Genomic DNA, 13,629 nt, shown 5'->3' with positions numbered 1-13,629 from the left:
TTCAGATAGATAAATTAACCTATTGAAGGTCGTGTATGTAATTGTTGTTGGCACAATCAGAAGCAGCAACTGCTGTTAACGATAAATAGGAAGTTACTATGTTGCTTATCAATCAAAGCTGTGATGATAATCAGCTGAGATAATGTACATTAATTGAGTTTATTAAACATATAGTGTTCTCTACATGAAGATAACATTTTTCATATGCTCTGGAGTAAATGACCTAGACAAATAAGAGATAGAAGGGAAGTAATATGTTACAATAAATGATCAAAGTTCATATACTGTATCCAGGAGGTAAATCAGAAGTGTATTTTGAGGCTGAAAGTCCTGATTTAAACAATCCATGATCTACAAGGGTACTTCAAAAAAGTTTGTGCAGAATGGAATTAAACTTATGCTTATTTTGATGCAAAGATTTCAAATTCAAACATGTTTCATACTATGTATTCTCCCGAGCCTTTAGAAGATCCCAAAGCAAGAAAGATTTTTGTTTAATTTGCACAAAATAACCTTTCCTTTTAATTCAATTTTCGATGAACTTTCTTGAAGTACTCCAGCATACAGTTTCTACCCAATTACTGACAAGGGCAAATCAGAGAATCCAGGTAAAATTTCTTTCTCATGTCTGAAAAGCATATCCTTTTCCATCTGTGCTTTTGTCCACGAGCAAAGATCTTCAAAGGCAGTGCCGATTTTCTCAGGGTAGGAAAGATTCTGGAATGAGTTGGTGGATGGATTCCTGTTTGTAGCCATGAAGGATTTAGAATGTTTCATGAATCTAAGGAAACAAGACCGTTGAAGTATTCCATGCTGATTTATGATTTTCCTTTTCTTCCTTCTGATTTTGGTTCCGGGCCTCCACTTCCAGAGCTTATTTTCTGGATGGGTCAGTAGTTTATGTTCCTATGTTTGTTTTTTGTTGTTATATCATGTCATGTTGTCATGTCATGTCATGTCATGTTAGCATTTGTAGTAAGAAATTTTTATTCCACATGATTTGATGATGACTAAATAAAAGTGTGATTAAAGGAGAAGCTGATTGCTTCTTCATTTTGTAGCTATACTTCACCAGGTAGAGTCTGACCCATATTGTATCAGTGTATATTTGAGAATAAAAAATAGGATGAACGTGTGTGTGTGTGTGTGTGTGTGTGTGTGTGTGTGTTTGGGTGGGGGGCTTCTCCCAGGCAGAGTAGGAAAGAACCAGGCCTCATCTCCACCTCACCGATCTGCCAAGGTTGCTGATAGGAGGGTTTGGTTAAAAAGATTTGTTTTTGTGAAACTTCACTTTGTAGAAGCCATGCAAGCCAGAAGAAGTAGAAGCTGAGACTTGTTGGGGCTTTGTGTTGATATCTCTGTGGATTATACTGCTTCTGACATCACGAATGATGTTTTCATTTCATTCTTAATTAGATCTTTGCTAAAAGAAAAAGGAACTCTGGAGTCCCAGTTGGAAGCAAATAAAGTAAGTGTTACTGGTTTATTAAGTAAGAATATTTCCAGAATTATAAAGATAGCAATAAAAAATAATTAAAACAAACCCTGATAATGCATGTATCAAATCAAGTCAGAAACAATGGCTGCTTTTTAAATTTTATTTCATTTTAAATTTTATTTTTGATAATTTTTGCATATTTGATTAGGGTGTGAAGGGTCAAATGAGACCATTGTTTTGACATTCTCTTTTTCATCCTGTGTTTGGGGGAAGGGGAGGGTTAAGGGGAGAAGCCACACCCAGCCTCCCTGCCAACAGCTTGATTTTTTCTACAATCAACAACTTTTGTGGTTATGGGCCTCAACTTATTTAGATCTCTCAAGTTCAATTTCTGTACACACACAATAGAGTAAATAGTAACTTCATTATAAAATTACCATAATGACTAAGTAAAGAAACAAAGGTAAAACTTCTTAGTCCATGACCTGAAACATTGGCAATTTTGTTACTGCCTGATATTGTAAGATGAGAAAATGGAATCTACATCTTTCTGCAATCACATGAAGTAACAGGCTAAAAGATGTTTTTAGATGCCATTGTAATTATTTCTTGTCACAGAGAGAATTAGGTTAAATTTCGCCGCAATCATGTTGGATACATATGCACAACCATGCAATAAGGAAGACATTCTCACTCTTCACCTATAATGTGCTCCTTCCTGTCTTGGGATACAATATCTCCTCATTAGGATATCATGGATAAGATGCAGAAATTTGAGAAACAATGTGCATCTATAATAGGAACAGCCTGTGCACATCTGCACAAACTGATGGAGGAGGCCCAGGAGTGAGTACTTGGAAGCATAAATGAGTCTGAGACCTCAACTGCAATCAGTCGTGCTTGTAATTCACAGTTAAGGTCATTCAGAGTTGATATGCTGGGTCCTGGAAATCTGACTTTCTGTCCATCATGTACAATTCCCCACTTCATATTGTAGAAAACCCTTAGAGTGGGAGTCATTTCACTGTAATTCCATGCCATATGTGACAATTACATGTGTGGCTTTTCTGAGTAGCTCATCTTTAACTGAAAGCAAAAAGATCCCAGAAGATAATTTAAAAGAGGGATTAAGGGAATATCAAAACTTATAAGTTGTTCACTACTGTGTACTTAGAACTAACAGTCAGTCTAAGAGACTGTTTCTCTTCTGTGTCTTTTCCCAGAGGAAACAGAAAGAAATTCAGGCAATGAAACGTCAGCTGACCAAGATTGAGGACCTAGGAGACAACCTAGAAGAGGCTCTGATCCTTGACATCAAATATAGCACCATTGGCCTCGCCCAGCAGTGGGACCAACTCCACCAGCTTGGGATGCGGATGCAGCACAACCTGGAACAACAGATTCAAGCCAAGTACTGAGAATCTAAGGCTAGGGCAGGGCAGGGTAAATGTGGTACTCAGCGTTAGAAAGGTAACTGAAATCCATGATTGGAGGCAGCAGATAAGAGAGCTGCTTCAGAGACATCACATTCACCTTCACCTTCTTAGAACCTGGGTTTTTTTTCTTTTTACTCTACCACAGAATGACTGTGTCTCTTTGTGCTAAAGTTGCTCAAAGATGACATTATCCCAGTATCCCTGGGTTTGGCCATACCTGTTTGCATAACTTAACTCCTGCATCTATTTCTTAAAGTCTCTTTGTTGTCTTCTGTGGTATGTCAGAAGTCAATCCCATTTGAAAAACCCCATGTAAAATACAATGTCTAAAATGATAGAAATAGTCCAAGTGTGGTCTAGAAGAGCGGAAGTTCAATTTTTCTAGATTAATCATATTCAAGTACTTTTAAATGTCAACAGTTTTTCCTTTTATGATATTTTTCCTCTAAATCAAGGGTTGACAAACTTTTTCCTGTGCAGGGCCTAGCAATAAATAATCTGGACATTGTAAGTCATACAACTAATATTGTAAATTTTTAGCTGTGCTGTTGTGTTAAAAAGAAAACTAACCATCCGTGTATCTTAAGTGAATGGACATGACCATGCATCAATGAAACCTTGTGAATGCTGAATTGTGAATTTCATGTAACTTTCACAAAATCTTTTGATTAGTTTCATCAACTGCAAATGTGAAAGCTCACATTCAGATCAGGTGCACGTTGCATGCTAGATTTAGCCCAAAGAGCATAGTTTGCCAACCACCGAATTAGATGATTCTAACATGTTGTCCATCAACGCTTTTTTCATCTCTCTTAATCACATGGGCATACCTTTTTCCATTATTTTATTTTATGGATTAATTCATGCTTTTCCTTTCAGGGACACCATAGGTGTGAGTGAGGAGACATTGAAAGAATTTAGCACAACTTATAAGTAAGTATAATCTCATGGTTCTTTTCCTTCTGGAATACTCAGGCTATGACAAATGCTGTTCTCCTTTTGTATAAGTTGGTGCAATCCTATTTGAAAATCCAGATCATGAGTCCTAATATTTTATGTGACGCTTTTGACGTTGAATAAAATATATGTTTTAATGTTTTGTGCTTTTACTTCCGTTAGGTTAGAGATACAGATTCTGTATTCGGCGATCTGACAAGCATATTGATGATGTTGAGAAAACATAATGCTTTCTGTTCTCATCTAGTTTTCTGTGGAATGTAACAAACTGCTTATGTTCTTCAGACACTTTGATGAGAATCTGACAGGCCGATTAACTCACAAAGAGTTCCGATCCTGCCTGAGAGGGCTCAATTACTACTTGCCCATGGTGGAAGAGGATGAACATGAGCCCAAGTTTGAGAAGTTCCTGGATGCCGTGGATCCAAGCAGGTAGAAAGAAGTCCAAGGAACACAATGTCTGTGAGATCTTCAATAAGCTAGGCTGAATTATAGGCCAACCCACGAAGGGGGGACTGCTGTGTGCCTGTGGGACGCCTCACAATTGTAAAAGGCTCAAGTGATATTGGGAACAGATTCTTCCTAATACTAAGGGCCACATAAATTCAGTGCTTAGGGATTAATGCTGATGGGATATTCTAAAACCTTTTTAAAAAATGAATCTTAATTACACGAGTGAAACAGAATCTGGATCTTAGAGAAAAATGCCTATTTGTTTAAAAGTGAAAGGGTGGGAAATCAAGTGGAGAGGTGACTTATTGTCTCAGACAACTTAGAAGAACACATTGACTTGAGGTTGCCCCTGCTTCTGGGATGTTTAGAATGAGAAAGCGACCTGCTGTTTGCCTTACTCTTGATAAGATCCATTTCTTTCACAGGAAGGGTTATATCTCACTGGAGGACTATACATCTTTCCTGATTGATAAGGAGTCAGAGAACATCAAGTCCAGCGGTGAAATAGAGAATGCTTTCCAAGCCCTGGCAGAAGGCAAAGCCTACATTACCAAAGATGACCTGAAGCAGGTCAGATTCCAGTCGTTTCCTCTCCTACGTAATCACCTGAATCTTAGAATCTGTTCATCTTAGGCCTGGTTTCCTCCTTTGAAAATATGTAATCAACCACCCATTTATTTCTATTATTTATTTATTTGTTTGTTTTATGATACAGGTCCATGGGTTTGGGATTTCCCTTCTCCCCTCCCTAAATCCCTTCTCCCCTCACTGAGTATGATCCTTCATAAACAGTCATAAGTCCATGCTTTTGCTAAATAAGTGTATCCTGACATTGCAGGTATGGACAATGACCACCAATCCATTTTTACCATTAGACCTTCTTTGGAGCAAGATATCATTTGTGTTTGTCAGTGTTTTTGTCTTTTTGTCAGCTCAAAAATGTACAGTGTCTCTCTTCTTATTATCAGAGTCAATCTAAAACTTTTAACTCAGTTTTAAAAGTTACTTCTTTTTCCTTCTATTTGATACATCAACTTTAAGGACTTGGACATAGCAAATGGTTGAAGTGAATGAACTTTTTTCTTCAATAAATAATGGAATTGAAAAGCTTATCTTATATATTAGAAATCATACAGTTATTGGAAAAGTATGTGACAGGAGCATGACTTGGTTCTTCTTCCAAGTATACTTCACCTTCTGTGTTTAGAGTATATCAGATCTCAAAGAACCAGTTATGTCTGTAATTATGATTTTTATGTATTTCAGGCACTAACTCCAGAACAAGTGTCATTTTGCACTGTACATATGCAGCAATATATGGATCCACAAGGTCGAAGCCATCCCGCTGGTTATGACTACGTTGGTTTTACCAATTCCTACTTTGGAAATAATTCATAAGCAGATCCTTGTTCTCCAAAGATAATCTTGGTGTGTTGTAAAGCACTGAATGACCAAATGGACAGTCAAGTGTAGGGAATAAAGATGGCCATGTGTGACAGTGTGTGTGTGTGGGGGGGTGGGGTGGGTGTAACAGTTCCTGCAGTACCTTATAAGAATCTCAAGCTTAGGAAGCATAAGACATTAATAGAGTTCACATAGTGGACGTTATGGCTTATTATGTGTAAAGCTAATCATTGTCAACAGGCTCCAAGCCCTCCATGTTAGTTTGATCTATGTGTGTGTTGTGATGATTTGATTTTGCTGTGGTTATACGATAATATATTTTTATTAAAGTAAATGTATTTCTTTTAAAAGGTCAAAGGTAAATAAAATGTTTCTGATCCAAGTGAATGTGTCTATTTTGGCATCTGTATTTTTTTTAAATATAAACGGCCTGTGTGAATACTTGGTATAGAGTTAAGCCAGTGCAGAACATGCTTACCTGAGTACATGGGTTAGGACACTGACTCCATTATCCACAGCATCTGCCTAGTAATGTGCCTCTTTGGAAAGAGAAGCTCATGGCTCACATACTTGTTTCCCTAGGGCCCATATGGAAGCCCTGGTTCTGGTTCCAAGCTGCTGAATTTGGCCTGGCTTAACCCTGCCAGTTGTGGGAGTTTACAGAATGAACCACTGGACAAGATATCTTTCTTTATCTCTCTCTAAGTTTCAAAATAAATACACAAATAAATAAGTAAACAGTAAATAATTCAGTAAATATGAACAGATAATTATGCTGTAAGGAAGGACAATGATAGGATAGATTAAATAATAAAATCCATGGTGATTTAAGACAATTTCTTTTTACCTTTGGAATGCGTTTAAATTCTTAGTTTGAAGATACTTAACAATCTGGTGAATGTCATAATTTCTTCTGTAATATTGAACCTCTTGAAGACCAAAATAACACACACTTTTAAAACAGATTCCTTTACATATCTCATCGTTTTTTATTTTGTTGTTTTAAAGGTAATCTCATATTTCACCATTATAATAGAAATTCTTATTCTCAAAATGACAAAATTCTGGCCTGGAATGGCTTCCTTCTTTCTTCCACATTCCTGAATTTCCTCTTGGGTTAATGTAGCAAAAGAAACATTCAAATTGATCTACTTCCATCTCCTGCTGAAGCAGGAACCTGTAGAATTGTTTACAAAATTTAGAATTATGAAAGATCAAGAGGTGGTGCTGTCTCTAAGAATTTTCAGGCCAGTTTTGGTGTGAATAGGTTCAAATGCTAACATTCTGACCTAGTTAATAATTTACCAATGTGATGTTCACATTTACCAATGTGAATTTTTAGATCAGTTCTTTTCCTTAGATAAAACTACTGGTATCTTATACAATTTCCCCTTCCCCCACCTCCCAATCTATGAATTTTGTCACTTGATTGAGAGTTTAAACTAATCCCTTTCTCTGCATGGAAATTATCCGTCTAGTTCCTTTCACAACATGCATTTTAAAAAAAAAAATGTTTAAAACTGAAGTTGTTTTGCTCCTAAATTTTAGAACAATTTTATTGATTTCTGTGTAGATAATCAAATGTAACCTGAAACAGATTTTGAAAATGAATATGAAATGATTTCTTAATTGTCTTGTAAGTTATCAAAATATGTTTACAGTTTGAAAAAAGTATACTATAGACTATTCACTATTCACTAATTGTGAATGCACTTTAACTTGTAACTAAAACACCCATTTTTCATGTGGTAGTGCATGAGTTCAGCACCTGTTTCCTGCTCTTGACCCCAACTTCAGCTAATACAGAGCCTGGGTGACAGCAGTAACAATAGGAAACTGTGTTTCTGGTTCCTACATGAAGTACAATGTATTAAGTTTCTGTCTCCTGATTTCAGCCTGGCCCAGGATGAGCCTCTCTTCCTCACACTCTCCCTACCAATAAGATAATTTAAGAAAAAAAACTTAAAATCACTTATTTTCACTACAATAGTTATCGTGTATGGAAAATCTAAAAAAGCAAGTCAAAATAAAACAAAAAAAGGAAATAATGGAGTCCTCAACACAGTCAAAATCAAAGGTGTAAATGATTCTGCCTTGCTTTTAAACTCCAATCCTATGAAAAATTTTCAAATATAAATAATACAATTAAGTGTGGAATGGGTGAAAATAAATATGACAAAAAGAACAATGAATACCTTAAGAGAACAAAAGGAGCCTGCATGATGGTGTACCAATAAAATTGCACCCATATGTGTGCCAGTCCAAGTATAGTCTGCTCCACTTCCCATCAAACTTCCTCTTAATGGGCCTGGAAAAACACAAGAATGGTTCAAGTTCTTGGACCCCTGAACACATGTGGGAGCCCAGGAAGAAGCCCCCAGCCTCAGGCTAGCCCAGTCCCGGCCACTGCAGACATTTGGGAAGTGAACCAGCAGATCCAAGATCTCCCTTTTTCGTGTGTGTCTCTCTCTTCCTAACCCTGCATCTCAAATCAAATATATCCTTTATAATAAATAAAAATTAAAGAGATTGACTAATACAGATGATAGAATGAGTGTTTATCTGAAGAAGTAATGAAACTAACAAAATATGAAATTGACAAAGCTGCATTCAGCATCTTTGATCTCCTATGTCCTCAAACAGGGCATGGTGATCTCACAACCAGCGCACAGAACACAGCAGCAGACTACAAACATTCAGGGAAGGATACGTAACAGAATGCACACCAAACTGTCTTCTTAATCTCAGAGTTAAGGACCTTCTAATTAATACTCTTCCCATTTTCTATTTTAATTTGGCATCATTGCCTTTCTCCTGCTGACCCTTTACAATTACAGATAGAAGCCTATCCCTGAATCTCATTTTGGCTGATCTATGATCCGTGATCCGAGATCTCCATAGTTTTATTCTCAGTTATTCCTGCTTGTTTGGTCTCCCATGTTCTTCTACTTCTAAGAAACATTCTCTAGGGAAACGTACTTCTAAGAAAAAAATTTTATGGAGCTTTGTGATGCCATCTGATTCTTGGGCTACCTAGAGTTTTATCTATTTTCCAATATGAAAGACTTGATTTCTGGGTTCAAGATACAGCCCTGTCTTCTCTCCTCAGACAAAGTATCAGACAAACTATTTTAGTTATTTATTTATATTTTGTCCAGCTCTATAAAGAAATATAAGTTACTTTTTACTTTAGGTATATAAGCAAATAAATTAATCTGACTCAGACTTAGCCTATCACTTTGATAAAGTCATATGTCCGTTCAGCTTTTTATTAGTTAATGTAAGTTTTATTTTTAATTTTTGAATATAACAAGAAAATTGTGTAGATATATTTTCCATTTTATAAGGTACTATTTTTAAAAGATCAGGTTTGAATATTTGAATACAAAGTTGCATTCTATTAGAAACTAGTATATGTATTTTTTGCAAAATATATTAGTTACATTGAAGCTAACCTATAGCAAACTGGGTGATAAGTCTATAAAGAAATGAACAAAGAGAATACTATGAAAACCTACCTAGAAGTTAGGATTGGGGTTTCTCAATGTCAGGTTGCTGTGGTGGTTGGCAAAGGTATTTTCTTGATTGAAGTGGTAACTAAGTTGATATGAACCAAATAATACTCTTAAGTTATATAGTTTCCAATGTCATATTTTACAATTAAAATGCCTAAAAAATAAACTAAAAAACAGAAATACAGATGCTATAGTTTTCTGACTCTAGTTTCTTCCCAGCATCACCAAGACAAAAAAAAAAAAAAAAAAAAAATAGGGCAGTTTAAGGTGACAGTGTCTGGAAACTCCAAATAATAATAGGTCATCAAGTTGAAACCAAAGTGTGTAGTTGAATTTGTTCTGAAAATTGTAACATTAATTTGCATCAAAGTACTGTCAAGGGGTCAGGACAACGGCAGGCTAAACCTCTGCCTGTGGTGCCAACATTTCACAGGGGAGCAGATTCAAGTCCCACCTACTCCACTTCCAATCCAGCTTCCTGCTCAAGAAAGCAGCAAAGGCTGGTCCAAGTCCTTGAGCCTCTGTACCTGCATGGAAAACCCAGAGGAACCCGCAGAGTTCTGGATTTAGACCAGATCAATCCTGGCCATTGTGGTACTCTGAGGAGGGAAGAGGTGAATGGAAGATATCTCTCTGTCTCTCCTCTCTCTGTAACTCTGCCTTTCCAATATAAACAAACAAATAAAATGTTATCAAATAGGTTCTATTTTCAATTAATTCTACCATTAAAAAAATAGAGGCTGTAATGCCATAAGTCATACATGGAAAATGAAGCAAAACCTCACATTTAGCTCAATGAAATTGACTTCACATATTTGGTAGTAATTAGCTCCTTCAACAGACCATTAACTGAGGAATATGTGATCATATTCCAATTGAGAAACTTATGAAAAAAAAGTTTGTCCTTTGTTAGCACAGGCGAAGTTTCAGGTCTTTTATTAAGCAAGGAAACTTGAATCACCTGGCAAGAGTTTGCAGTGTATTTTTGTTGTCTCCACCTGATATCTGTAATTTGAAAACTGTAGGGATAGATACATAAAATGTTTATTCTGGGGCCTGGCGACGTGGCCTAGTGGCTAAAGTCCTTGCCTTGAATGCGCCAGGATCCCATATGGGTGCCGGTTCTAATCCCGGCAGTTCCACTTCCCATCCAGCTCCCTGCTTGTGGCCTGGGAAAGCCACAAAGCTTTGGGACCCTGCACCCGTGTGGGAGACCCGAAAGAGATTCCTGGTTCCTGGCTTCGGATCGGTGCAGCACTGGCCGTTGCAGTCACTTGGGGAGTGAATCATCAGACAGAAGATCTTCCTCTCTATCTCTCCTCCTGTCTGTATATCTGACTTTGTAATAAAAATAAATAAATCTTTAAAAAAATAATGTTTATTCTGAAAAGTCCTCCCAAGTGTATTTCATATACTATCAAAATTAAGACTAGTACATTTGACTGTTATGTGAGTCTTTGAATGTTATATAGAAATTAGAATATTCATATCCACCTTTAATGTGCACACCTAGGGAATTTAGGCTGGGTGAACTCAATAGACTATAGGAATCAATTTGATCAATTATCTTTAATGCAATGGAAGATGGTCTCCATCTTAAACTCAATGATCTATTCTGCACTCAGGCCCTTTCTGCCTTCTGACCTTCTCTCTAATTTGTTTTTCAGGCAAGCTTCTTTCTTCTCACACACTTGATTTTCATGGAAACAAGAAACATGGAGTCCACTCAAACTCTGTCTCTCTCTCCCCTCTCTCTCTTTCTCTCTCTCTCTCTCTCTCTCTCTCTATATATATATATATATATATATATACACACACACATATATACTCTCTATATATTCTCTTTATATACATACTCACACACATATGTGTGTATAGATCTGTGTATATATATAGAAATGTATATATGTGTGTATAACATATATATACATAAATGTAATATAAGCTTTAATTTTTCACTTGTGTCTCAAATTCATCCTACTCTTAACTCATTGATATACTATGTGAAACTTACCTTTCATAGTCTCAGGTTCATAATTTTCTTCAGTTATCACCACCAGTTTGTACATTTAGGCCACATTGCCCTCCTTTAGTAAGATGGCATTACATTGGCTACTAATTTTGCTTCTGGTATTTTCCTTGCTGAAGTTTTTCATCCCTTCTGCTTCTTGGTTAATCTTTCTTAATCTCTCCAAGACAGCACTTTAATCTATTGGGAAAGGCTTTTTGTGTTTTGTTCCCTAATAGCAAAAATCATTACAACTGAAGCAAAGTACTTAAATTGCGTCCCACCACAACAAAGAAGCCTTGACTGAAGGCAACTTTTCAGTACTATCTACTGTACCACCCCCTCCGTACAACTCACAACTCTCTTAAATAGGCCTAGACAGTCTTAACATTTAGTTGTTACTATTTTGTTCTCTCTTCTATAAATGTTCTCTCTCCCTACTGAATGCATTTAAAACTCACACACTTTTAGAAAGAAGTTCAAGAATTATTGGTATAGTTCAGGGTCATGAGTTTGAAAGCCACACTTCCCCTACCTATGAAATCCCTTCTGCCAGCCTGTGTCAGTCCAATGATGCTTTTCCACTGAATGCCTCTCATTGCCTGGGATCTAAGTGTGGCAGTGCTACATTGCAAGCCCTTGAATAGCCTATTCTGAGCAGTGTCTTGGGATCTCTCTTCTTTCCTTATGGGCTGATGAACTCCAAGGACAAAAGGTAGAATACTCACTCTCCCTCCCCTTTTCCGCTCCTCTCCCATTCTCCCTGAACACGGCGCATGTGTGTCTATATTTGTCACCTTCTGAATAAACCTGACTGCTGTCTTAAGTTGTGCCTGTGCTTAAAATGGTTTTTAAGTAAGAGACAAAAGCCTAAAATATAAATGTTAGACTAACTTAGACTACCACACTTGCTTAGAATGAAGCCTTATATGATCATCCATCTAGAATATCTCTCCCTAGATTCAAGGACAATATCTCTTTCCTTAATATGTTATTTATAGCTCCTGATATTTATTAAAAGATCATTATGGCCAAAGAATTATGATAGAATGTTTTAGTTTATAATCCTATTTACTGCCAACATAAATTTATAATATTACACCTATTTTACAATGATGACTTTGAAGTTATTAAAATGAAGTTTATGAATTACCTAGTGTTACACTCTTAGGAAGTTTAAGAGTTTACACTCAAACTCCTCCCTGACAGCCGTGTGTCGTTACATCCTATCCCTGCTAATGTCTGGCCTTGTAAGGAGTTAGCAGGGCTGCTAGGAAGATAGTGCCATGTCCCTGAAAAAAGTTTCTTTAAAAGGGAACAAGATGATTTTTCTCCTCGAAAGCCACATGTAACCGGGTCAAAACGCCCAGCCCACTCTGAGTTTCTAGTTTTATCATGAGAATAGCAACTGAATAAATAAATCCTACTTTCCTCCCTGAACTGTCCAAATGGAAATTCTTTTCTGTAAGAAAAGGACGGCGGCAGTTTTTGTTTCTGTTGTACCATTTTCCCCGCAACAGCTTCAGGTATGACACTTCGTGGGATGCAAAACAGGAAAAACGGCTAGTTCTACAAGAAATTCCAAAGGATGGTATCCAGTTTGGGATGATGGAATTGGAGAAAAGTTTTGACACCCAGTATTACAAGACTGCCAGAAAGCAAGCAAACATTAAAAGAACCTAATAAGATAAAAGGAGGGAGGGTAAGAGTGAAGGAAGAAAAGCAGGATGCTCTTAAAATTAAACACATGGAATATGTTCCCTATTTATAAATAAAACATTAGAAACAGGAGGTGTGAACATATATATATTTTTGAAATATAACCTGTACAGCTTCGATACTGCATCAAAATAAAGAGGGCAAAATAATAATGACTCAGAACTCATTGAAAAAATATCTATTAGCAGAAATAGTAATCTTTCTTTTCTTTTAGAAATTACTAGACTAATTTGTCAAAATGTTATCACTGAATTACGATGTTGGAAGAATATTACTATTGAAATAGTCTATCATGCACCCATTCAAAAGTCTCTGTAGTAACCCTGATAAAGCCCCTGCCAGCACTGCCTTGAACTTGAACGCGCTAAGTTTTAGTTTTTGGTTAAGTTCAGTTAACAAAAATTATAATAACTTTAATGAATTTTCACAATGTTTACATTTTAATGGGCTTTAGAAACTATGGGTGCTGCCTTTGATTCTGAATGCAAACTTTCAGATTTTGAGTTTGTTGTAAGATGAACATAGTAAAGGAGCAAACGCTGCCCTGGGTTGCCCAGTAACCTGAAGCAAAGGCAGGCAATGGGATGGGATTCTCAAGAACCTGCAAGTGAAGCACCTTGGGCCCAGGGCCCTGCATATCTGGCCTCAGATTCTGATCTGTGGTTGATCTCCAAAGAAAGCAGTGTCCATTTTAGCTAA

The 13,629-nt window shown here is 36.7% G+C and overlaps 1 protein-coding gene across 1 annotated transcript in view; it reads left to right on the top strand.

Annotated features, from left to right (window-relative positions):
• Positions 1 to 6,068, top strand: part of SPTA1 (spectrin alpha, erythrocytic 1) — a 76,148-nt gene extending 70,080 nt beyond the window's left edge. The window contains exons 46-52 of the mRNA XM_058660488.1: positions 872 to 889; positions 1,417 to 1,468; positions 2,662 to 2,849; positions 3,754 to 3,807; positions 4,117 to 4,263; positions 4,710 to 4,854; positions 5,551 to 6,068. Of these exons, the coding sequence (XP_058516471.1) occupies positions 872 to 889; positions 1,417 to 1,468; positions 2,662 to 2,849; positions 3,754 to 3,807; positions 4,117 to 4,263; positions 4,710 to 4,854; positions 5,551 to 5,682 (736 nt within the window). The 3' untranslated portion in view covers positions 5,683 to 6,068. The remainder of the gene's footprint in view (positions 1 to 871; positions 890 to 1,416; positions 1,469 to 2,661; positions 2,850 to 3,753; positions 3,808 to 4,116; positions 4,264 to 4,709; positions 4,855 to 5,550) is intronic.
• The last annotated feature ends 7,561 nt before the right edge of the window (positions 6,069 to 13,629 follow it).

This window comes from Ochotona princeps, chromosome 2 (genome assembly GCF_030435755.1).
Source record: "Ochotona princeps isolate mOchPri1 chromosome 2, mOchPri1.hap1, whole genome shotgun sequence".
NCBI lineage: Eukaryota > Metazoa > Chordata > Mammalia > Lagomorpha > Ochotonidae > Ochotona > Ochotona princeps.
Note: the sequence above shows the minus strand (reverse complement) of the source record. Positions and strands in the feature narration are given on the sequence as shown.